This window comes from Lipophrys pholis (genome assembly GCF_963383615.2).
Source record: "Lipophrys pholis genome assembly, chromosome: 11".
In the NCBI taxonomy this organism is placed as follows: Eukaryota; Metazoa; Chordata; class Actinopteri; order Blenniiformes; family Blenniidae; genus Lipophrys; species Lipophrys pholis.
In genome coordinates, this window is record NC_137631.1 from 9,767,489 (window position 1) to 9,792,561 (window position 25,073).

General features: G+C 42.3%; 3 protein-coding genes across 4 annotated transcripts; all 3 read right to left on the reverse strand.

Annotated features, from left to right (window-relative positions):
* Positions 1-3,456: 3,456 nt before the first annotated feature.
* Positions 3,457-12,623, reverse strand: cnot4a (CCR4-NOT transcription complex, subunit 4a). Of its 2 annotated transcripts, none has more exons than XM_080474572.1 (13): positions 12,405-12,623; positions 10,628-10,802; positions 10,119-10,316; positions 9,751-9,837; positions 8,925-9,026; positions 8,615-8,740; positions 8,406-8,530; positions 8,117-8,323; positions 7,963-8,020; positions 7,607-7,862; positions 6,896-7,396; positions 6,416-6,649; positions 3,457-5,499 (listed from the first exon to the last, which is right to left on the reverse strand). In XM_080474572.1, the coding sequence occupies exons 2-13, from the start codon at positions 10,799-10,801 to the stop codon at positions 5,171-5,173; spliced, it is 2,397 nt and encodes a 798-aa protein (XP_080330698.1). In that variant the 5' UTR covers position 10,802; positions 12,405-12,623; the 3' UTR covers positions 3,457-5,170. The 2 variants fall into 2 exon arrangements, with proteins under 2 accessions (XP_080330698.1, XP_080330697.1); XM_080474571.1 differs by having other exon boundaries at positions 10,628-10,850.
* Positions 12,624-12,966: 343 nt separating this feature from the next.
* Positions 12,967-19,263, reverse strand: LOC308116736 (uncharacterized protein). The gene is made up of 18 exons (XM_080475092.1): positions 19,130-19,263; positions 18,928-19,042; positions 18,678-18,852; positions 18,479-18,590; positions 17,857-17,963; positions 17,574-17,700; positions 17,300-17,420; positions 17,058-17,143; positions 16,715-16,851; positions 16,575-16,634; positions 16,433-16,496; positions 16,260-16,354; positions 16,051-16,179; positions 14,812-14,926; positions 14,587-14,724; positions 14,248-14,414; positions 14,081-14,163; positions 12,967-13,906 (listed from the first exon to the last, which is right to left on the reverse strand). The coding sequence occupies exons 1-18, from the start codon at positions 19,206-19,208 to the stop codon at positions 13,711-13,713; spliced, it is 2,106 nt and encodes a 701-aa protein (XP_080331218.1). The 5' UTR covers positions 19,209-19,263; the 3' UTR covers positions 12,967-13,710.
* A 1,298-nt stretch (positions 19,264-20,561) lies between these two features.
* LOC308116737 (interleukin-17 receptor A) lies at positions 20,562-24,919 on the reverse strand. The gene is made up of 11 exons (XM_080475093.1): positions 24,651-24,919; positions 24,544-24,565; positions 23,817-23,948; positions 23,582-23,700; positions 23,369-23,489; positions 23,032-23,079; positions 22,745-22,902; positions 22,173-22,247; positions 22,017-22,086; positions 21,798-21,893; positions 20,562-21,709 (listed from the first exon to the last, which is right to left on the reverse strand). The coding sequence occupies exons 1-11, from the start codon at positions 24,747-24,749 to the stop codon at positions 20,898-20,900; spliced, it is 1,752 nt and encodes a 583-aa protein (XP_080331219.1). The 5' UTR covers positions 24,750-24,919; the 3' UTR covers positions 20,562-20,897.
* Positions 24,920-25,073: the final 154 nt, after the last annotated feature.

The following is a 25,073-nucleotide window of genomic DNA, read 5'->3' on the forward strand; positions in this document are numbered from 1 at the left end:
TTTGTCTCAATGTGACATCTGGCTGTGGATAAAAAGCACTTAGCTGGCTTGCTTAATTCAGTGCAGGAGAAGTGGTTGAAACATTGGGAGGATGGAAGTTCCAGACCTGTCCCAGAGCTGTGAAGACAGTGCAAAAAGAAAATGTTGAATTACCTCTAACCTCTTCTGCTTGATGGTTCACCCTCGCTCCCCTCATTCCTCCACAGCCCCTTTATGATAATGAGCATGAATATGCGGGTTCAGCAAAGCAAGTGAATCAATAAAACGATCATTAAGTCTGACATGCTTTTCAGGCAGTTTCTGTGCCAGTCCTCTCCCGGCACAGCAAGAAGAAACAGAACAACACTTCAAACTCCTGGGTTATTTTCTGTGGCTGTAGAAAATAAACAGATGCTACTCTTGAGTACGCCAGGCGTGCATCATCATGATGATCCCTCCACTGTGTGTGTGAGTGCAGTAGAAATGCGTGTGTGTGTGTGTGTGTGTGTGTGTGTGTGTGTGTGTGTGTGTGTGTGTGTGTGTGTGTGTGTGTGTGTGTGTTGGGACTGAAACACTCTCAGCAAAGCTGTCCCCCTCCCTCTGTGCTGCTGCTGACTCATTGTCACAGCCCCTGAATCTGCTGCCTGCCTGCATTATTTACACACTCACCTTCCTTCGCTGGTGCCTCCTCAGCACCTGGAGCGTTCGGAGGGGGGCATCGCCCACCATCTGGGGGTGTTTGTTCCACACCCACTCACGTCCACTCACAGGACCGACACAAATGTACATTAGCTGAATGACGAAAAAAAGCCAAAAAGGTTTTGGTTGATTCACCCCTTGTGGATTTTAACTGATTAGATGTTTTAGAGGCAAAACTTTTACCTGTTTCTCTGAAACAGACACTGACTTCTATGAGTCTGTAGATGGTATAAATACAGTAAACCAGATGGGATGATATGGAAATAGACTAATTTCTTTTTTTAACACTTCCTGCTGTGGTATAAAACAAAAGGACTGCCTGTCTTGTTATTTAGGCTTGGCTGTAAACTAACTGGAATAATACATTTATGGTTTAAAAAATCAATAATAATAAAAACAAAGGGTGCATGCAGTTTTAAATGAGTTGAATCAAGAAAGCTGCAAATAAAGTCATCAAACAATTTATAAAATATTCTGTGTGTGCAGCCTTCAGTGTGGACTTGAATTCAGACTTTATACTGAAGTCAACCCAGCATCACACACTATACAGTGACTTCTATGAAGGAAGCCAACCAGTAGTCTGCCTCTGTGGTCATGAACAATGTTTTAATGGAACAGAACATCATGACAATATAATTCATTATCATTATTTAAGAAACTACCAGATAAAGTTGAGCCACTGCAAAACTAAAGAGGGGTGAGTTATACTTCAAGTTTTGTGTCTCGTGTCTGGATTACTGTTGCAGCAACATATCATCATTCAGGGTCAATCTAAGGAGTCTCACGGTGGTCTGAACCCAGTAATGTTGGTGTCGTGGTCTGTTTCCGACGTTCTCTGCCTCCCTCACCATCAGCTGGAGGTCCTTCCTGTAGGCTTGGTTTAATGAGGCTTTTTCATCAAAATTCTATTGTGATGAATGTAGAAGTGGAAACAAATGAAAGCATCCAGCATACACAGACAAACATCATAAACAAGAATGAAGAGTGCAATACAAGATATGCTGCTTAAAGCAGAAGCGGCTCATTACCTCCTGCCTCCGGTTCTGCACACACTAACATCATATGAACATACAAACCATTTTTGACACCTGGAGGACCTGAAGAACGCTGAACAGAAGAGTCAACAGAAACAAAACTGATGACAGCAAAAAGATCCAAACAAGAGAAGAGAGCATCTTAAGAACTTAGGATGTTTTGTTTTTTGTTTTTGTAAACTGGGACCTTCTGGCTGTGAGGGAGAGGCTGTGGACCCCCTGTGGAGTCAGGATGAGGTGAGTGGATCATGTATTATCACCTCAGATCTACAGTCTTTATTGTTTCCCACTGGAACTTATATGGACACAATTACGTTGCCTTGACGATCGTTGTTGTTTTCAGCCCAGGCCTTTAACTTTTGTCTCCTCTTCCAATGTTCAAGTTAGTCCTCGTTTAATATGCAAATAGCGCTGCACCGTACCGGATTGGCCGAACCTACAAAGCGTGCGCTACTTGAGGCGGAAGGAAGGCATCTTATTGACCAGCGCAGTTTACCAGGGTGACACAGGAAGTATTATTCACCTGTAATTCTTTCACTCTAACAGAAGTCAGATAACACTCATGTCTCCTCCCACCACACTGATTGAGAAACACTGACATCTGACTGTAGAATAGTTTGCAAAGTAGGAGTTTTGTTGAGGTGTGTGGGTGTGTGTGTGTGTGATTATATTACATAGCATTCTTACTGCCTATATTTACATATATAACACTATATTTTAATCCAGAAAGATATTTATAAGGTGGAGCTATCCAACATTGGATAAGGGGTAGAATTTGATAAGTTTCACTTTTTCCTACCCTTTTTCAGGCGCGTTAATTAAGTATATGAGGTATGTACACGTGTCTATGTTTATAAGTGGGTGAGCACACTTAAAGATAGATTATCTATTTTCTCATAATTTTCTTCATAAGCTATGATTTATTTATATCATCAGACGGTGTATATGTATGGATTTGTGTGTGTGTATATATACGCACTTTATGGACATTGGTTTAAGTATGTGATTGTACACATGTGAAGTGTCATATGCCTAAAATGAATTAACAAAAAAAAATTTAAATCTAGATTTTGTTCTGATTGATAACATGTCTATTGTGTTGTATCTTATATGTGGGTTTATAATGTGTTCATATTATCTTTCACCTTATTAAAATAGCTGTGTAGTGCACAATCTGCTTCTGCGTCTCCATCAGTGTGTGTGTGTTTTACTTATATACAGTAATCCAGCAGCTGATTTGGTTGAGTGAGTTTGCACATAGTGAGCACAGTGTGTGAGTTTTGACTGCACTGCTCCCCTCTCTGCTGCAGGTATCTGCTGCTGCATTGGCCGAGGAGGGAGCAGAGCTGCAAACTGAAGGACAGAGAAAGACATGCATGCTCTGCAAACCAGCAGCTCCAGACGTTAAACTGAAATCCGTCACTCACGACTCTGATCTGCAGTCAGGCTTTAGCAACAATTTAAAATAAACCCAACAAATTTATTATTAGTATGAATCAATAAATGTGCGAGGAGAAGGTGCAGCGTCTGTGTCACCTTGTGCGTTGGGCTGAAGTTTGACTGCAGAGCTTCATCACTGACAGAAAGTGGTGCGCCCCCTAGTGGAAGATGTCGGAATAAACGTGGAGTGATTTACAGTTAGCCCCCTGATGTCCTTCTGGTGTTATGAGCATTATGATGGTGAGTAGCTGAGAGTTGTGTGGAGATGAGGACACAACAGCAGACACACACCAGCTTTGAGTTTTCACTTTTATTTAAGGTTCATTTTTCCAGACCTGCAGAGGACAGTTCACTTTCCTTTTAAGCGCCTCGATTACTTTTTTTTCTGGTAACATTGTGTTAAAACCCACTGTATGACTCTGTGTTGGCTTCTCCTGGATGACTTTGTTCATTTTTGTGAATACTGTTACATAGGGAACAGCAGGAGGGGGAGGAGGGGGAGGGGAGGGAGGGGGGTAGGGGGGTGGGGTAAGAAAGACAGAGAGAGACCGAGCGAACACAGATCAGAATTAAGACTTCAAAAAGAAAAAAGGCGGTGGTCGGAGAGGTTGATCTCGAATCCTAATGGCTGAGAGCTCCTTTAAAATCTCTACTACAGTACTTCATTTTGTCTTGCAGCACCTTTCCTTGTGTGGCACACGCTCACATACGGTTGCCGAAGTCACATACAACATTGCATATTTCTCAGCAGTCCAACGCTTCCCTCCCTCCCTTCCTCCCTCCTTCCCACTCCAGTTCCTTTCTCTTGTCTGTCCGTTTTAAGGCCTCATTTAAGCCCTCGCGGGTGGAACAAAGGGACCTGTTGACCCTTTTACTACCCTCATTAGTATCCTCCTCCATTTAGTCATTGTCCTATCTATGTGGTGGCTGTCCATGTTAGGGCTAGCTATTGTAGGTACCACACAGTGGCACTGTGAGTAAGAGTCTAACCTTAGTGCTCAGGATGTGTGCCACGATCTCCCAAAGCCCTGGCTCCCTGCGGCGAGGCTGTGCTCTATCCTCTGATACAGAGGTTCAGCGAAAATTCTTCCCTTCGGCAGGACAGGGCCGGCGAGAGCCCTCGCACTGAAGAGAAGGTGAGCCAAGTGGCCTCTTGAAGCAGGCCATTTGTGTCCCTGCCTGACAGGGAGCCCATGCATAGCCTGTGCCCTCAACCCCCCCCCCCCCCCGGGTCATCTGCATTCAGTCTCCGCCAGTCAAATCTCAGCTCAATTCTTTTCCCAATATGATTTTAGACATTTTTCCTTTGAGCCCACTCCGGAAAATGCCAGGTGCCAACCCCTCTCCTCTCTCTCTCTCTCTCTCTCTCCTCATTCAGCTGTAAGGGTTAACCGTTTCACAGTCTCCTGTCAGAGTGGGGAGGATGAGGGTCTTTGGGGCAAAGCTTCAAAGAGCAGATTCACAGCTTGCTTTCAATCCTCGGAGAAAAAAAAAGAAAAAAAAAAAAGAATCATGACTTTAACTTTCAAAAACACAATTGTAGTTCATGCTTAATCATTAGTTACTTGTTTTTTTTTTTATTTAAAAAAGACCTCACTTCAGCTAATTTGTTTCTTTGCCAGTTTGTGGAGTTAACTCGTGTCACCGCTGGGTGCTTGACGCTATACCGAGTCTTGTGCTCTCCGTTAGACAGTAAGCTACACAATGAACCTCGCACGACGCCCAGATCTAGGTCTAAAGGAGTGGTGATGGCAGCAGACAGAAGGGTACTGACAATGTGTGTGTGCCACAAAACAAAAACAAATAGGCCTTGAGAGTAGACAAAAAGGAAGGAGGAAGAGGAAAAGAAGAAAGCATGTTTGTTACTTTGTTAATTTTTCATACTCTGCAGATTGGTGTGTATTGCAATAAGGGGGGTGGGAAAAGGGGGGGGAGGGGCGGGATGGGTACAGGATGAGTGGGTATAAAGTGATGGTGTGGGGGGGGGGAGATGGATGGGTGTCTGCTGTAGTCTGTGTTCAGTGGCGGTCCACGGCGGCACTCTGTAGCAGCTCTGTAGTGGGCTGTCCTGGGGGTCTGAAGGCGGTCTGGAAGCCTGGGGGTGGGGAGTGGAAATGGCTGGCGGGGTTGGCTGTGGGGGGGGGCAGGTAGGGAGCCCAGTCACCGGCGGTTCTGTGGTGGAGGGGGAGGTGGGCATCGAGGAGGCCGCTGTGGAGAGGCTGGGGAGTGGGCACCGCTGAACTGGCAGGACCGTCCATCTCTGTGAGCGCCTGCAGGGACTTGAGCCAGTGTGGTGGGTTGTCGTCCTGGAGACAGTCTAAACTGCTGCCTGCCGAAGCCGGGATGCCTGAGGCGGCGTCACGAGAGAGGAGATGACGAAAATACAAGACAGTGACTATTTGACAAACTACAGTCAAGCCAGTGTTCACTTCTCCAAACAAGTTTAACACACAGTCATTACACTGCTGGTGTTCGGGAGCATTGTTGCCACAGTTACCTTGAAAAAGTTATCAGATTACTAATTAATCCCTTAAAAGTAACTTAGTTACTTTACAGAATTCTTGTTTTTAAAAGTAAATAAGTTAGATTACAAGTTTTACAAGAAGTTACAACTTTTTAGTTGTAGACAGGACTCCATAATGGAAAAAGACATATATTCAATGTCGTGATCTAATGGGCGGTTAACCTAAACAAGCGGTTTTTGACCCATCATCCAGACGAGGCGGTGTTTTCGAAGCGTGAAAACGTTGTTTTTTTTGAAGACGGGTACCAGAGTGGGTAAATTCTAAAACCCCGGCTCGTGCCGTCCAACACCCGGGGTGTGGACAGCAAAGACAATTATCTGTGGAAAAAAGATGAAGTAATCGCCCCTCTCTTCCCCCCGCCACGGTCCATGATGTCTTCTAATAATCACAACAATCAGACTACAAGCTCTGGTGGAGCTGCAGAAGCTACTGATGCTGGCAGCAGGGTGAGCGGGGCCATAGACCTATAGAACTAGTTATATAGTGGTTTATGCGCAGGAGTCTACTTCTAAATTTCTATGTAGTCTGTCTTTTGCGTTTTTGTTGTTTGGTGAGTCACAGCGACCCTAAAGGCCTTGCATGTGTACTACATGCCCTGAAGCCTAGTGTTGAGCCGTGTTTATAGTAAGGTGTGGACGGAATTTTTTTGGGAGAACCTCGGGGGGGGAAAAAAAAATTGTCTTGCCTGTTGTGGATGTGGCCTAAATCTCTTCTGATGGACCGATGTTGTGATCATACCTGTAATGATAGCAGGATCCATCCAGCTGGCTGTGCCGTCCCAGCTCAGGCTGTGTGTCAAGCCTGTTGGCCCTGCCGGCCCACCGATGTGGTTAACACTGTTGGATGATGAGGAGGATGAAGAAGAAGAGGAGTTTGGGAGGCCTCCGAAGTTGATATTTATGTTGGGCAACAGAGCTCTCAGTCCGTCCTGCCACTCTTTCATATTTAAGCCTTCTATAGAGCCACTGTTTTCTGCAGGAGAAGGACAACATGACAGTGAGGGGTCTGCTTGTTTTGATCACACACTAGTGGTGGACTGCAGAACTGCATTCACCACCTCTTTTCCTTTCTTCTCTGAGAATCAATAAAAGCTGATCAAAACAAGTATCGCACTGATAAGTACATGCAACATGGTATTAAATAGCGACATTGTGCAATACATCTAATCTGCTTCAACATGATAGAGGAAAGTGCCACAGTGACCCTGGTGTCTGGTACCTGAGATGGGGATCCCTCCCAGCCCTGTGTTGTGCTGAGGGGGCAGATTCAGGTCCAGGATATTACTGTGTGAGGCAGCACTGGCTGAGTGGTTCAAGTGTGTGAGGTTATTTCTTGTAGGGACGCCCATCCAGGGGTGTCTGGCGGCTGGCTGCTGCTGCTGCTGCCCGGCCTGGCTGTTGTGGCTGCCGGGGAAACTGAAGGAGCTGTAGATGGCTCTGTGGTGGAGCTGAGGGAGGCGTGGCAGCCCGCTGGGGAAGTGGTGCGAGGCGCTGGGATTGGAGGGTGGCAGGCCGGGACCGTGGCTGCTCCCATGAGAGAGGAGCCCCGGGGACAAGGGGCTCTGATCCTGCACTGACAACTCTTTCTCTATGAGGTCGGCCAGAGCTTTGCGGGTGACGTCAAAAGGGTCGAAGCCCAGGTCATCATCCTGCTGTTTGCTTGATGAGCCGAACCCGAAGGCTGCCTGCCAGTCTGTGGAGGAAGACACTGGTATCGTGTCTGTGAGGAAAGAAAAAAAAAAAAAAAGATGAGTTACAACAGTCTTAATTTGTCTACTGAAATTACAAAGGCAACAAGCTGACACCTTATTTATATCCCAATTAAAAGTTATGCAATGGATGTTATTTGAGGTATAAAGCAGTCAAAGATTTGCTCGAAAGTCAAACATATATAATATGATTATTGAAGTACTTAGGATTAACATGGTACCTGATGTGAAGAGGCTCTGTGGTTCTGGTGTCATGGGCCAGTCTGAACTTCCTCGGGGGGAGCTGGGGAAGGGGGGCAGGCCGGCAGGGAGGGGGTTAGGATGTCTGAAGTTACTGTTGTCTGAAAAGAGGGACTGGGACTCTGCAGCAGCACCCTCGAAAGGCGAACGAGCTGTGAGGTCTGACATGCTGATCGGCACCACCAGACTGGGCTTGGTAAGACCCGGGGGAGGGGAGGGGGAGTCACTGGTCGGCATCTAGAAAATCACACACAATTTTTTTTTTTTTTTTTTTTAATTGTTGTGAAATCCTTCTTTTGAATGAGCTTAATGTAAATATCATCTGAGAGGATGTTACCTGTTGCAAAGCTTCTCCATTTACCATGCCCATCGACTCTGAAGGTTTGTCACTGGGACTGAAGGAATGAAATGAAAGAACGTATTCAGAGAAAACAGTGACACGCACCAAGATACATTCCTCGGGAAGACGGAAACTGATTTTGCTGTCTCACCTGTTACTGTCACAGTTGGAGGAGAAGGGGGACAAGGCAGTGCACTGGCCAGGACCCAGCTCTGTTTCTAGCCCGTCTGAAGCAATAACTTCTTGGTCTAGATAGTCGAGTAGTGGAGGGGACTTGCGGTCTTCTGAAAGCCCGTTAGCCAGTTTGCTATGCCCGGGCAGCGTTGGCCAACCATCTTTACCATTACTGTTGTTGGTTCTGTTAAAGCACGGAACAAAAACAGCCATGATTAATCTGTGAATAAGTGAAAAGATGAGGACAGAAAGAAATAGAAACTAACCTCTGTGTGGAGTTGGATTTACTCTTTGACTTCTCTGTTCCACATGCTGGAGGTTGTAGAAAGCTAGGGTTTATTTTATAGAGGTCTTGGAGGAGTTTCTGCTCGTACTCTTGATGCTTTCCCGCCTGAGAACAAGACAATGTCAGTGGACAGGAGTCATTCGACTTAAATCAGTGCACAGCTTGAGGGGACAAAAACGCATCTCTTACCTGCATCTCCTCTTTAGTAAAGCTAGCGGCTTCATCCCCCAACTCATGTAGATACATACAATCAGGTTTGGGACACTGCATACTTTTGAGGAAGTAACTGCAGTACTTTGTTGTGCCTAAAGAAGCCTGGAAGAAAAAGAAAACAATTTTCTTTATTCTGAATCAAATATTTATAAATTGTGCAGAACAAGGACATCTGACTAATCAACGAGATATGTATTGGGAACTTTAAGCCATTTCCATTTCAGAGTTTATAGAAAAGATCAACAATGAAATTGTGTGGCAAAACCCATCATGGGTAAGTCTTCACCTTGAGTGTTCTGCCATCAACAACCACATTGTTCACACACTGTATTGCTCTCAGAGCGTCTTCAGACCGGATGTAAGTGACATAAGCACTAGCACTTGGCCCCTGGGAAGAAAAAAATTTAAATTAACAAATTTTCAAAGTTGGTAAACACTGAGATGCCCTGTAGCAGTTTATGTTCATTATTAGGTTTTGTTTACATGAGAACAACCTGCCAGAAATTTATTTTTCTATTTCAGACAAGTTACACATGCAGTCGGCCCCAGATTGATAACAATATTCATGGAAAAGCTGTAATTTGCATGTTAGACCACTACCCAGGGATGGGTTTATATTGTACAACATGCCTATGTGCACAGAAACATCATGATGTAAACATTCAAGCTCCAATCAGAGGCCCTTGTCCATCATATAAGCAATGGTGTCTCCAGAATAATGTGTAGTGAATGTGCACTTTTGTTTGAGAAGCGTTGTTAAATTCAAGAGGAAGCTGCACAAACACTATAGAATCAGGCATTGTTATTGTTGTCCATCTCCTCACAAATGTGCAGAAACACTATTGACTGCAGCCATAGTGTGCCTGTGCAGAACTGTGCATTTCAGAAAAGTTGCATGTTTGTTGTTTGGAAGGAGACGGAGGCAGTAAACTGAGACTTGCAACACTGTTTTCACGTAAACTAAGTGGAAGTTCCCCGGGTTCACTTGAAAATCTTGTCATGTAAACAAGGCCTCACTCAATATTCCAGCTTGTATCTGGACATTTTGTCCCACAGAAATTATTCTAAAATGTAACTTGTTTTATAAAGGAGTAAGAATCCAGATCCCATACCTGTGAACCTGCATACGATGTGCTGTTGTTGATGACCACTTTGTGAATTTTCCCAAACCTCCCAAAATATTCTGGTCGTTTTAGGACCTGTGTGTGAAAACACAGAAAAGTCAGACAAAGCTTCCAATTTACTGTTCCGTCTTTTATTTACAATACTCCAGAAACTGAGATTTGGAGAAATATGAAAGACCTGACCTGTCAAACTACACAAAATATCCACATATCTGGATATCTAGCAGCTTGTGCCTTCAGTTTCTAAGAGTCACTCCTGGATTTGCTAGCAAAATAAAATAACACGGGTTCCAACACTTCTGTGGACACAGGTAGAACAAGTCACTGAGCCTGTTAGTGAAGACACAGTTACTCACCTCCGGGTCGGCGAGTCGCTGCGAGAGCCCCACAACAAACACCAGGTTTCTCTGGACCACTCTGACACTGGCCAGATGCTTACGGTTTTCTGTCACCTTCTGCTTCTTCTCGTTCTGTTTCTGCTTCTTTTCATTCTTTATCCTTTGGATCTCCTCCTGTGACAGAGGCTTGTACACAGCAGGGTCCTCTGGGTACGGCTACGCAAAACCACACATACAATTTAGTTACAATCCGACACACTAAATATTGAACAACACACACTGCTAGTTTGAAATAAGTGGACAAGAGTGTAACTGAAACCTTCAAGTCTCCACAAACAAACGTGAACCTGTAAATTATGACGGCATAATGTTTTGTCGAACCAGCTACTTGGAGGGTACAAAAGAGCAGTTTCTTCTCCCATATTAAAGTTTAGCCACTTAAAATCATCATCCACTGCTTTAGCAAACATCAACCTATTGCTCTGTGAGTTTAGTCGATGTCACATCCTCGTTATCGTTTCCATCACCTTTCTGCAGGCGGGACAGAGGCCATTCTCATCTGTGCGAATGCGGTGCCAACAGAAGCGGCAGATCTGGTAGCCACAAGTGCAGGGGAAGAAATTGACGTCATCAATCTCCAGCGGCTCCATGCACAGAGGGCACTCCATGGGGTCGTCCTTCATTTCAGGGCTATGGGACATCCTATGGCGCAGCAAGGGTGAGTACTGAAGCTGGTCACAGAGCACAGGGCTGTACAAACATGAGTGAAAAAAACCACCATAAGACCTCCGTCCTGGCAGCATATACACAATACATTAAAGTAAGGCAACGGGTTATCTCGACTCCTATCAAAAATCTGGATGATGCGGCCTTGGCTACAAGATCAGGCTGAGATAAACTTTAATGTACAGGTCTTTGATTGAGAGTTCATCATTGGGTCAAACACTCATCAGATCAACATAGCGATCAAGTGCAATATACTTTTATCTTCTTGATTTGATGTCTGTAGCACTGTATTGTGGATCTGTTTTAAATTCCGTGCCCAAATAGAGACAGCATCAAATACAGTGGAAATAAACACAATTCCAAAGCTTAAATAATTAACTACTATCAATACTGCTTTCAACAAGAATTCAGATAATCTGTGTATTATTTAGATCGTTTTCTGATTCCTCCAAATGTTTGTGAAGCCACCAGATTGTCACTTAATACCCAGGTAAACTGTGGGTTTCATTTTCAATAATGATACAAACAGATGCAAGCAGTCATGAGAGCTGGACTTTAAACTAGACTGCACTAGTTTCAGCAAGGTGTGCCTAAGAACACACAAACCAGTCCACATTATAATCAAAAAAATAAAATAAATAAATAAACGAGACAAAAACAGAACTCATAATAGCTGAGTGGTAATGCGGATGTTGTCGTGTTTTTAAATGCGCTGACTGTACTTGACAGTGTATTTCCCTGTGGCGTCCATCATGAAATACACCAAACTGCGTTTATTTACAGCTGGATCGCCTGATGAGAGCAGAGAAACACCAGTCAGCTTTGTACGTGACAACACTGCAGCCAGCTGACGACAAACCCAGATTGATTTAAAAAAAAAAGAAAATGTAAGAAAAAAAAAATGAAAAAAATCCTCTGCCGCCAAGTCGAGAGAAGGAATGCCAACGTTTCAAGACACCGGGCAGCTTTTAGACAATGAGCTGGCACATAGAGGAGTGTCACGGTGTGGCTGATAAAGTCGTGTACGGGTAAAGGAGTTAGCCAGCCTGGTAACTTTAGCTGCTGTCTCCCGAATCGTACATTATGACAGACTATCGACTAACGCTGGGGCTAAGCTAACGTTAGCTTCGGGTTGGTAAAAGAAGCCGGTCGGGCCAATAGCTAGAATCCCGGAGCGACTGTGAAATTAATCACCAACGCCAAGCACACAGGACTAACTATTAACTCGCCATCCACGGTTTAATGAAACGCGTGACACAAAGCGGCGGTTTCTCCCACCCAGAAAGTGACAGCTTGCTTCATGCTAAGGGCTCGCCGCAGCTAGCAAGCTACACTCCCAGCAAAGTGGACGAGGCTTACGTCGCGGCCTACAGCAGCTAACGCTGCACTGGAGACAAGTTTTAAACACCTGACACTGCTCCAATGACAATCGTTAGACATGGACAGTGGCTCGGGGGGCCCGACGAGACTCCACAGAGGGTCAATCAAACTGTAAGCGACACGACAACCTTGATTAATTGAATTAGAGCAGAAGCCGTTAGCCTGCCTAGCAGCCCTGCTAACGTTAGCGTTACTTACCCTGTCCGTATTTAGCTTAGGATTCCACTCCAAGGGAGTCACTCCAAATTGGGCGGGGACTGCGAGCCAATGTATCTAAAATGTCAAAATTTCTATAAACTGCTGCCTAAGATACCAGTAGCTGTGCTGTTCTGTTGTCACTAAAAGGCTGTAGAGATGTTTTGCCCCTTTCTTTTCTTGGTATTGTGGAGACAATTTACGCTCAAACCACCATCTTAGCTAGCATTATAGTAGGGAGGAGGGAACGAGGCAAGTATTCACGGCCAGTGAGTCTGCGCACAGGGGAAGAGGTGCACCATGGGAGATGTAGTTTATATGGCTAATTAGACCGGAGGCCATAAATATGGTGAAGTAAGGGTATATGTATATATATGTGTGTGTGTGTGTGTGTGTGTATATATATATGTTAGTGTGTGTGTGTGTGTGTGTGTGTGTGTGTGTGTGTGTGTGTGTGTGTGTGTGTGTGTGTGTGTGTGTGTGTGTGTGTGTGTGTGTGTGTATAGATATATATATATATATAGTGGTAATTATGATATGGTATTAAATAAAACAACACCATTTTCATCAACATATTTATTCAATCTCTTTTAATGGGTTTATTTTTTAATACAGGCATATAGACATTTTAGTTCATGGGTCACATACAGCCCAGTCTAATCTTGAGTGAGCCGGAACGTTAAAGTAGTGCCATAATAAACCTTATACTTAAACCTTACAAAACCAAACAATTACTACCAAAAATGACTATGATCTCATTATGAAGCCAAATATAAAGATAGTTTCTCGTGCAAAATGTTTTGAAATGTCCAAACAGCTCCTCCTATAGCTGTAGCATTATGCATGTTTTTACAAACTCACTCTTACAGCATGACTGGTTTACGAGCAATGAGGTAGCTAGCTTTCATGTCAGCATCACTGATATCTCAGCTTGGGTCTCAGTATTTTGTTGTCTCTCCTACTCTTAGGTAAAAAAAATAATGTTTTTACAATTTGCTTGGTGGTTTAGCAGGCTGGATGGCATTCTCTTTTGGGCCAGTTTTGGCCTTTGGACCTGATGTTGGACACCCCTGGTTTATTACATTGAGCAGCCTTTGAATTCTTAATTTTTAATGAATTATTCACACGGTGCTTTGTATTTTGGAAATGTTTCGATTCTATTAAAATAATGAAAAACTGTATTAGGTGAAATTTCTGTAATCAGTGATCCTCCTCCTTTCATTCACATAGTCACATTTAATCAACTGTCTGTAAGAGTCCAAAGCAAAGTTCCAAAAACGTTAACACAGTGAAAAAAGATTTGGGATTTTTACTCCTTCCACACGAAGCTGGGTGTGGGCCAGCTTTGAGTGTGGATTTTTGTGGGGTCTACAGAGTCTAAGGTGAGTGTTGGGGCAATAGGGTGGGGTGAAGCCAGGGACATCTTTGCAGCCAGGAGTCCCATCCGGACGCAACTGTCAGTGTCTTTACCCTGGAGAATCCCTGCCATCAAGGCACCTGCCAGACTGCACAAAGAGCCATGATGTTTCAGTGTCACAACTTGATTTTGTGAGAGAGATCAAAACAGTTAGGAGGAGATAAAGAGCTCATAGATGACAGAAAATAAACAGCAGATGAAACTGGAGCAGGGGAAGTTTGGAAACAGGAAAAAGAAAGTAGGTAACGTAGATTTTTCTCACCTATCTCCAGCTCCTGACACGTTCATCGTCTCCTCTGAGGTCATGGTGAGTGTAGGGTAGTGCAGAGCACAAAGCGTCCTCTGCTGTGAATACAAGTTCATCATCATCATCATCATCATCATCATCATCATCATCATCATGGAGTGACAGTCTGGGACAGTATTTACCCTCTTATGTTGTCTTGGCTGCAGGTTCACTGTCCCTGCATCATGTTCTCCACACAGTAACACCCCAGAAGCCCCGAGAGTCACCACCACACAGTGAAGATGCTCCAGCAGGGGGCGTGAGAGAGCCACAGCAACAGCCAGCATCTCATCGAGGGTGCTTGGCAACACTGCCACAAGAAGAACCACATCCTCAGTCACTACCACACTGTGTGCATTCTTACAAGAACTCACAATCTCGCAGTGTAACGACTGTGGGTGTGAACTTCTCTTAGACAACATGACACAGTGAAAAACAAGACAAGAGGATCCGCTACAGATTTATGAAAGGATAAGCTTTACCTTCAGGAGTTGTGACACCTAGTGTTTTATTCATGGTGCACAACTCTTCCAGGTTTGGGGATAAGTAGGACAGTGACTTCCATGCGTCTGAAAGGAACGGCTTACAGGCCTTATCTGAATCCGTGGGATCATACCAAACTGTCAAACACACAGAAAGCATTGGAACAAACTCAGTGAATGCTGCTGTGCACAATCATTGCTCACTGACCACGGATCCACGCTCACCATTTAAATTGTGCTTTGCAGCAACAGAGCACACATAGTTGATGGTGGAGGCTGGGATGTTTCCATCGAGACACACAAGGGCGGCTGCTGAAATCTGCTTCTCAAACTGCGACACCTCCAAAAAACATATTTCAAGACAGAATACTGACAAAACAAATTAAAAGCATGTAATTTAAAGCCTGGGTTGCTTATGTATCCTTTAATAGCTCTTGATGTTATCAATGTGCAATGTTATTTTGAGTTCGATTTAAAGTTTGGAGTCTATAGTAATAAAGATTGACTGATGTCCAACCAACATTCCAAAACCAAAACAATTTACTGACACTGAAAGCCCCCCAAAAATTAACTATTTCTGTTTGTGTGAGCAGTAATTGTTAGCAATTGAGCACTAACTAAAGTTAATTATGGGTGAAAGCATCCTGAACAGGTTGTGAGTCCATCAGAGGGCAAACACGGCGAGACAGTCATACACATTCAAGTCTATGAGCACTAATGATAATCCGACTGTGGGAGGAAACTGGAGTACCTGGAGAAAACTTAAATAAGTGCAGAGAGAACATGCACACCTCACACAGAAAGGCCTTTCAGCCCATATTAGTACAAGGGCTATTCTCCCTGTGAGATGAGAGATCTAAACTTAACTTCACAATAGGCCCACCTGTTTGAACATTTATTACATAACTAAGGGATCGATCACATACAAATTAAAAGACAAAATTTTTAACTTTCAGTTAAAAAAGATAGATAAATTAGAAAACATATTGATATTTTGGAGATAAAGATGTTTCATAAAGAGCTTAGAACGTGTACAATCAGATGGTTTTAAATAGAGGAGCTCTAAAACAGTGGTGTGGTACGATCTTGGACGATAGGACAGGCTGTAAAACTAGAGTCTTGAAGAAGAGTAAAACACAAAATAAAAAAGTAGTAATAAAGTAGTAGAAAAAAACCAGGGGTTAATGGGTCAACCGTTTGAACTATATGAATGTAACGTGATGCAGCTGATGTATGAGAAATGTTGTATGTAAGTATGTGGTGAGATGAGAGAGGTAAAGTTATCCTCTAGTAAATTTTATATTCAGCTGTCTGTTTCAGTAATAACTACATTTTATATCGATATCAGGATCGATATTGCGAAAACTTTATAACTGTACCTCATGAATGTGGTTCAAAATGCAGGAGTGAAACATTAATCCGGGACGAGTCCGGCAAAATGAATAGTGTGTCAGCAGAACTCACATAGTGTTCTGTGATTTGCTGATGAATGTCCATGTCTCCAAGTCCAACACTCAGTTCTCCATTCTGGGAGATTACAGCACAGTAGGTTGCCGTGCTTTGCTGTTCCAGCCTCGATACACCGCTGGTGTTCTGACGAAAGAAAACAATGAAGCCTTTGCATGTTTGAGTGACAAGATTTCAACCATGCTCTGACGCTGATGTTCACGTACCATATGCTTACAGTAGTTGAACACTGCGTCACTGTTTGAATCAGCTCCAGTGGCTGAAATAAACAGAGGATTGTGGCCCAGTCTGCTCAGAGAGTCTGAAAGAAAAGCAGCAAAAAGCTCTAAATTACAGATAAAAGCATGCACACGTACATAATCATAAAGTAAAAACCAACCAGCGATGTTGCGTCCTACACCGCCAAACGACTGATAGACACTTCCTGGGTTTGTCTGTCCAAACTGAGAGAAAGAACAATAATTCTCAGAAATGAATCACCTTCATCTTTTTTGAGTACTTGTGGTGTAAATGTAACTTACGTGAATCGTTTTTGTTTTTCCTTTGGCAATAAAATCCACATTTATTCCTCCAATCACAACCTGCATTGGAATACCGTCATATTGGTTCAAATAATAATTATTTCAGCGTTTAAAATCAGAAAAAAGAATTAGATACTCACAATATCAGATTTGGAGTCTGCTGAGAGTTTTCCTGGATTGTGAGTTTGCTTTTTTAATATGTTGTCATTCATCTGCTTTGACAGTGCACATGCTATCTGGCTGCCAATCCTAGCGTTGTTGTGAATGAGAGCAATGTCTTGAAACTTGTTAAGGATAGTTTGGTCTCAACATACTGTGGGTTAGTAGTGTTTAATAGTGGAGATTTAGCAATGACATTTTCAGACCTGTCACCTGATTTTTGCGTTATGTTTTCTTTTTTCTCCTCCAAGCTTTGATACAATCATGTTCATCGTGCATCTTCAGTTTGATTGTGGGTTTTTTTTTGGTTTTTTTGAAAGATACTGGCTTGGAGGGACTTTCCTCGCGTCAGCTCATTGACCTTTCGCAGAATGAATGGCGTCACATCTTTTCCCGTAACACCTGTAGCACTGAAATTATTACAAAGAGAACAGAAAACGATCATTTCTGTGATCTCACTGACATTAACAATCACTTTTGGTTTTGAGATGCTTGATGAGGAGGCAACATGAGAGCAGATTGTACAGCAGGATAAAAAGCAATCACACGAGAGGGACCTTCTGTACCTCGCCTCTGTCACTGCTGCCTGTATGGCTTCTTCTATCTCCTGTCCTGCCGCTGCATGCTCCTCTGGGACTGGAACTGCTAACAGGATGCCGCTTTGGAGGCTCAGTGACAAAGTGCTTGCTAAATGACCAAAAACAGATTACACGAATCATTACAAATACAAAGCCAAACCATTATTATAAATGTGACGTGTGTTGAGACATATACTAAAATCTGACCTGAGCTATAAAGCTAAGGGATCATCAGTATTCAGATAAATAAAGTGCTGTATACCAATTAGCTTAGCAGCTTCCTGAGGGTTGCAGACGTTGTACGCGGAAGTGAATCCGCTTTGTGGGGAGAAGAAAGCTGGGAAGTTCTTTGATGATCCATATGTGGCCACACAGACTCCCTGTGTCTCCTGTGGATAAGCCAGTAAACAATCAATGATCCAAAATGTTTAGGTTGGGCATCGCATCACAATTAATGTGATAAAATTACCATTAACACAGTCAAGTAGAAAGTCAACTATAAATCATTTTGTCGACTTTCCACAAAATGATGTGAATTTACTCACAAGGAACTCCAGTGTGCGGCCAATGTCTAAAATAGACTTGACCCCGGCAGAGACCACAGCGATGGGAGTCCTGCCGAGCTCAGTCAGATCTGCACTGATGTCCAGACCTGGAGGTTTAAAGTAAATCATTAGATGACTATTGAGTGTGTGTTTGTACAGTAGATACCCTTCCTGTTGGGGGATACAGGCCTTTTCCATGGATCTACAGCAGTGAGCAATTGGCATGGGAGATTCCAATCAACAAACCTCGAGTTACAAGACTGCCTCAATAAATCCCGTGGCCATCGCCATCTCTCCCATTAAATAATAAGGAGTTAACTTATGACAAACATATTATTACTTCTTCATTAAAAATGGGAAAGATACAGTAAGCCGCATGTACTGATGGTTTTCATGTTGATAAATTGTAAAAAAATTAATCTGTGACCAAAGAAGCTGTTCTTTACCAACCACAACTTGTATCCCCTCATCCCTTCGTGACAAGATCCAGCATGAACTGAATATCTGACCCACTTAATTCCAGATCAGTCCACTTTGACGCACTCATTAGTAAAGGATATGAAACCAGTTGCTTTCCCCCCCCTGTATATTCTGTGCATAGCATCATTAACAAGGTTCTCACTTTTTTCTCCGTCTCTGTGGACTCCTCCAATGCCCCCTGTCACGAAAACATGGATGCCAGCTCTATGCGCTGCTATCATTGTTCCTGACACGGTTGTTCCTCCAGAGAGCCCCTGAAAAAGCAAAACACACTGACAAGAATGCACACAGGACACCGACATGTCCTTTCCATATCTGAGTTTAAAGGATTGCAGTCTCACCCTGCTAATGACATAGGGCAGGTCCCGTCGGGATACTTTCAGGCAGTTCTTGCACTGGGCCAGGAGATCCAGCTCCTCTGATGACAGCCCAATGTGGACTTCTCCCTCGATCACGCCGACCGTGGCTGGAGTGGCTCCTTCTGCTCGCACAATGGCCTCAACCTCCTTCGCTGTCCTGCAAGAACGGTGAATAATCAACTGACAATAGAAATACTGTCTGGAATGAAAGTGAGCTGACATCTGGAATTACCTCAGGTTGTGTGGATAAGGCATGCCATGAGTGATAATGGTGCTTTCAAGAGCAACTACTGGCTTGTGTTCCTCCAATGCCCGCAGCACAGTGGGGTGAACGTGGAAGAGACCATCTGAGAAAGGACACAAATTCATTGGTTGTAAAATGTGCATAGAGTACAATTGTTGATACTTTGGATATAATGCGAAGGTGCATTTACTGCGTTTTGACAATCTGCTTGGATGAGTTGCGATTCCTCGACTCAAGATGAACGTAACGGCTCTTTTCAGCATCCTCATTCCGATCAGGTTTTATCCAGGACACCTTGAAAACAAAGATAAGACTTTAATGATGGGACCTCAAAGCACTTTATTTATGTTGTTAAGTCACATTCACATTCAGATCATTGGCAGTAGCGGCTCTGCAAAGTGCACAACCTTTGGTAGCATTTTCAGGTTCGGTGTCTTGCTCAAAAACAATTCAACATGACAAGATTAAGGATTGAACGACAAGACCAACTATTAGTCACACTCACTCCTCAGTAGTTAATGAAGGAGTGTCAGCCTGCTCTTCCAGTTACTAGAACCAATCAGCTGCAGAAGCAGACTGTGATTGTGGGAGATAAATCAATCACTGCGGTACCTCCTTCTAGTGGTTGCCTGTTAGTTACTTGCTAAACTGCTACTGCAGTACACGAGAAGCTTTACCTCTTACCCAAATGGTATAAATAACATTAATATTATGCATGACAAACCCACAACATTAAATGGCAGTAAGGACATCACAGCACCTCAATCAGGCCAAGACCCACCGTAACACTGAAGGTAAAAAGGGACTGCATGATTCTGTTGTCGCATATATTCTAGTATTATACAACCTAGTATCTATAATGATAAAAAAAAAAAAAAGAAAAGAAAGAAAACTGCATTGGTGCTTAAAAAATGAAACAAACAGCTTTACCTTTTATTTCTTGCAGAGAAACAAAAAATCATCCAAAGTTGTATCTGGGCCTCTGGTGTGTTTTCTGCCACTGCAAAGCTCAAGTCCTATCAGCCATTGTGCAGATTTTCTTTGCTCCAGTTAGTTGGGACAAATTCCCAGAGCCCCTCTCCCCTTTCTGAGGCCACTATCACAAAGAGACACTCAAATTCCAGAGCAAGGGTCTCTTTTTTTTCTACTTTACTGAATTTACATAGAGGCACGTTCCTTGGTACCTTATATAGAATTGGTGACATATTTGTTGTGAAATAAAATAAAAACAAGAAACAACTATTTCACTGAATGCTGCAGAACTCAATGTGTAACAACACTTTAAAACACAACAATGCCTCAGAAAAATACACTTAAATCTGACAAGAATAAAAACCAATCTACATGAAAAAGAACTGACAAAGTTCCTCACTATAAATATTCAAACTGAAAAGATGTTATAAAACAGGAAAGAGTACATTTCAAACCAAGTGTCCATGTTTGAGCCATGAAAAGGTCCACAAGTCACTAAACATAGTCATTTTATGACATATAAAACAGTGCTTCTAGAGTTAGTACTTACCTTCTGCAGTAAAAACAAAAATCTGACAAACTTTGGCCATTAGGTTGAACTTTGACCCTCACACTGTTTACACTGCCTGTAAGCATCAACTGCAGACCACTGGGGGCTAAACTCTTTAATTGTCTCCTTGTAAAAGCACACGTGATCATTGCAAAATATAAAACTAAAAAAAATCACAAAGCAGAATTAAAATATAACAGAATTTAGGTCACTGAGAAATCCTCCGAAGGCTGCAAGGCATCATCATCATAAAAAGATAGATTAATAAACATCACTTGACATTTCCATCAAAATACTGAGTTACAGTGTCTTCATGCGACGTCTCAATACAACATTAATAGGCTGCCTGCCCTCACCAAAACCACTGCTGTACTCAACTGATAAACAGATCTGAAATGTTTTGTTTTCTTCTGTTTGAATCCACATTATGGTGTCGTCACATAACTTGGACTGAGTTCTGTACACAACATGTTCTGGGGCCAGCGATGGGCATGCTGCTTTCGCAGACTCCAGTTGATGTCTCCTCAACTTCCATGTCCAAGCTTTCCCGCAATTCATCCTCAAACCAGTGTGGATGCTCCAGCTGGTATGCTTGGAAAGTTTCTATGGCATTGTGCAGGGCTCTCCCCGAGGGGCACTCACGGTATTTGTTCTCCGAAAGTCCTTCGATTTGCTTCACTCTGCCTGGCTCATGTTTTTCTGTGTCCAGGATCCTGAAAAAAACGTCCTCAAACTGTTTCATCAGCTTGTATCGCACGGCGATTTTGAAAGGCGAAGGAACGTCGTCTTCAGAACACACGTCGTCAAAATAAGCCACGATGTACTTTTCGAATGTCGTGGATCGAATGAAATGAGGGACCATGAGACTGAGAGACGGGGTGAGCATGTCACCCACAGGCGAATAGATGTCCTCTCTCAGAAAAACTGGTTTGTCACCACACATGGCTCTCCATTTGGCCTGCACCCCTGGAGAGCACAGGATTAGGATTTTGTCCGAGGAGCTCTCTATTTGCTCTCTGTGACACTCCAACCACTGGATGCTTCCCAGCACTCCCAGTCTGGCAGAATCCAGCCGGTCCATAATCACCTCGGTGCCACATTTGTTTGCTAAGAAAGCACAGAGCTTGAGAACAATGTGTTTGTATAGAGGATGGTCGCAGGAATAGATGATGAGAACACGTTTTCTCTCCAGGATTTGAATCACGGCTGGCTGTTCTTTGGTAGCAGACGAGGAGGTGGTGAGAAGATCTGACAAGAAGTAAGTGAAAACAAGTAGCAGTAAATATTACTCTTTTAAAGAATGTGTTTCTCACAAGACATACAGAAGAAGGCAAACCTTTGTAGCACGGTCTCCACAGTAGACAAGAAAGACAAACAGCACTGAAAAACAGCGCCAAAACCGTCTTTATAATTCTGGTTCGGGGTGGAAGATCTGGTGGAAAAAAAGTGTCAAATACACACTTTTCAGTTTAATGTGACTTCCCTGATGTTTGAGGTCATAAGTCAGAACCGCTATTCAGTAGTTGCACCACATCCTTGCTGAAATCATACTCACACAGGCAGTAGTCACTTATTTTCTCTGGGCTCCAACAGTTGTTTTTGCATCGTAAAAAAAAGGGTTTAATCTTTGAAACAAACAGAGAAAAATCAACACTTTTTGTTTATACGGACAAGGTAAAATGTAGGAACTAGAAATTTGAAACTACTTCACCGTGATGAATATTTCACATTGTGAGAGCTGCCACAAATCAAACTCAAATGTCACGTTCACCAATGTCCTGTTTTCCTATTAATGAAAGGAAAGGAAAAATACATTTTGGGCATTAAGGCTTATTATTTTCATGCATTAGACGTCAGCAGTGAGTCACTTTAGCCCCCAGTTTGTCTTCAGTCCAGCTCACTTAAACTTCTGTCTGTTTTGGCAGCTTCTGTTTAGTTACTTTTGAGCCCCAAACTGTGTTTTGTTCAGTATCTATCTGATATTCTTCTTATTGGGCTGAGACTAGATGCTAAATTAATGAAACCAGGGCTTGCTGGTTATTTTGCCACCTTCAGTATTCATTGCAGCACAACTCATAGACATCAATAGAATTACATCTTTACTCTTTTGTAATCTCATTTTAATTCATTTATGGATAAATATTTTTAACATTTTAAATAACAGAAAATCTGAATTTACCTTTGATCGCTGGACTCCAAACAAATCTTCAAAAATATTCATATACTCACAGAATTAAAAGGGGCAAGACATAAAAGGGTAAAGACATATTTTTTTGTATTTACCTTTGAGATATTGATTGAGTGAAGGAAGCCATTGTTCTGGATGATAACGCAGTACCTTTCTGAATACTTTGCCGTCTCAAATCCCACAATGACAGACAACTTTTTAGGTTTCTTATCACTGAATATAGTAACAGACATGTTAGGCTCCCACAGACTCCCTGAAATGACATTGCAAACACTTGGAATGTTTTGAGACTCAAAAAATTGAGGAGTAACTATAAATAAATAAATAAATAAATAAATAAATAAATAAATAAATAAATAAATAAATAAATAAATAAATTTACCATTTTCCAAACACATCTGGGCCTTTTGGATTCTTGTGTCATCACATCCTACCCAACATAGAAAAATATTAGCAAATTTTAGAACCACATATAAAGTCAAAGTATCACATAGACATGTCAGAATGCTAAAATTAAAATGTTGCTGAAAATATAAAAAGGATTCTAGTGGATCTTCCGATTTGTGTTTTTGAGCAAACAAATAATTATGGAGAGATGGATTACCAAACAACAAAACTATTAATGAGCAGTAATTATCAGTGGTAGCACTGTAAAAATATGTTTTATTCTCCTCATCTTATTTTCGTAGTGATAAAGATCTGCAGGTACGGTAACTCACTTGGGATGGTAATTTTTCTTCTAATTCTATAATCGCCGATATGGGGTTCTGGCAAATTAAAAACCGTCAGTGTATATTTATGTCCGGGCTCCACCACAACTTCATCCAATGAAAATGTCCACTAAAAATCAGAATAAAGAAATGACTAAAACAATGTGTGCATAGGTTATCACTGCAATGTCAGACATAGTACAGATAAACAGTAATAACTACCCTGTTAGAATCTGGATTTAGGACGTTGTTCATACTGAAGGAAAACTGCACACACAAACTTTGATTTGTTCTTTCTTCGACAACATTTATCTGCGATCCGCAAAGTGTAGAGATGGACGCTGTGGACAGAGAGGTGTACTTAATACATTTCCCCCCCAAAAAATAATGCAGCATTTTAAATATATCACAGAGTGCTTTTTGTCGTCACTGCACAGCAGTTGTAAGCATCGCTCACCATCGGTCTTCATTATCCAAGTCACATTCACGACAGGAACACGTCCATGTTTGTCCAATCCAATTTGCTCTGGAGCCCAGTCTGGACCGGTAGGAGCTCGATCTCTTTCAGTAACCATGTCTGAGCAGTTATCTGACAATCAGGAAATGGTTGCTATGCCATTATTTTACACTCTGGGGGTTAATTTCTTTTGTTTTAAATGCACTGCGTCGCTTTAGTTGGAGCTGTTTTGAAAAAGTAATGCACATTCTTAAAATGGATATATGAATAAAACGAGTATAATGTACTGTATCAGGGAATATAAGTGGACTGCATGATGTTGCAGTAGTTAGAATCAACTGTTGTTTTATTGCTCCAATGGTTTGTACTCTGCTACAATGACCACGTTGATGTTTAACAGACACGGATTATTATCAAAATAAAATATCAACAATAAATTGAATTCCTATTTCAGGTCAGAAGAGTTGCCCCACAAAGCAAAAAAAAGACACTACTATTATGAGTTGTAAGGACTCTGCATCCTTTGACATACATTTAACATAAATAGGTGGTACATTGTGAATGATGATTGCCTTCATTTTCATTCTTTAAGGCCATTTCAAAAATAAAAAAACTGCATTATAAGATCTTGCTGCTATTATGAACTCTTGTCTGCTGTCATAATTATTTGAACTCCATTAGACTGAGTTGATGAATATCAACTCAATATCAACATGAACATACTTACTAACTGTACAGTTGGGAAGACCCTGAAAAAATAGACACATACACTGAGACAGTGTTTTATGCAATTCAGACTTTACATCTGTTTCAAATAATTCAAACAGTTCTCACCGGTTGGGTGCAGTCCACCGGCTGTTCTTTCATCCTGAGAGAGGACGACAAGGGGAATCCAGCAGTGAGACAAATACAGACAAAAGAGACGTAGATCATAGTGGGACAGATCGTGTATCTTCAAAATACCAGCGGAAAAGCTTTAAACCTGCAACTGAAATAATAAAAAATAAAGCAATTAAATAATCACTTGCTACTGAAATGATTGCTCTGTAGTTTGCTTGAGCGATCAGAGTGACGGCTTCCTGCTGAATGATTTCAGTTAGTGTGTCTTTTTTATCAGTTGAAGACATCATAGTACACAGGAAAGAGGCTCTTATCAAATGTGGTTTTTCATTTGCACGAACTGGTGAAATGTAAATATCAGAAAATTGACTGAGCTGCCACAAATCATGTTAATGTTGAGTTATGTTTACTGTGTAT

Bases quoted from the DNA above. Each gene is read 5' to 3' on its own strand.
- cnot4a (XM_080474572.1), bottom strand. From the start codon at position 10,801: ATGTCCCATAGCCCTGAAATGAAGGACGACCCCATGGAGTGCCCTCTG. The intron at 9,838-10,118 runs GTGAGTAACTGT...TTTCACACACAG, and splicing joins AGCGACTCGCCGACCCGGAG to GTCCTAAAACGACCAGAATA. The intron at 7,397-7,606 runs GTACCATGTTAA...CTTTCCTCACAG, and splicing joins ACAGAGCCTCTTCACATCAG to ACACGATACCAGTGTCTTCC.
- LOC308116736 (XM_080475092.1), bottom strand. From the start codon at position 19,208: ATGAGGATGCTGAAAAGAGCCGTTACGTTCATCTTGAGTCGAGGAATC. The intron at 17,144-17,299 runs GTACAGAAGGTC...TAATAATTTCAG, and splicing joins GCAGCAGTGACAGAGGCGAG to TGCTACAGGTGTTACGGGAA. The intron at 16,852-17,057 runs GTATCTTTCAAA...ACAAGTTTCAAG, and splicing joins AGGAAAGTCCCTCCAAGCCA to ACATTGCTCTCATTCACAAC.
- LOC308116737 (XM_080475093.1), bottom strand. From the start codon at position 24,749: ATGATCTACGTCTCTTTTGTCTGTATTTGTCTCACTGCTGGATTCCCC. The intron at 23,949-24,543 runs GTAAGTATGTTC...CCTGATTGTCAG, and splicing joins TCTTCCCAACTGTACAGTTA to ATAACTGCTCAGACATGGTT. The intron at 23,080-23,368 runs GTGAGTTACCGT...TATGTTGGGTAG, and splicing joins AAGAAAAATTACCATCCCAA to GATGTGATGACACAAGAATC.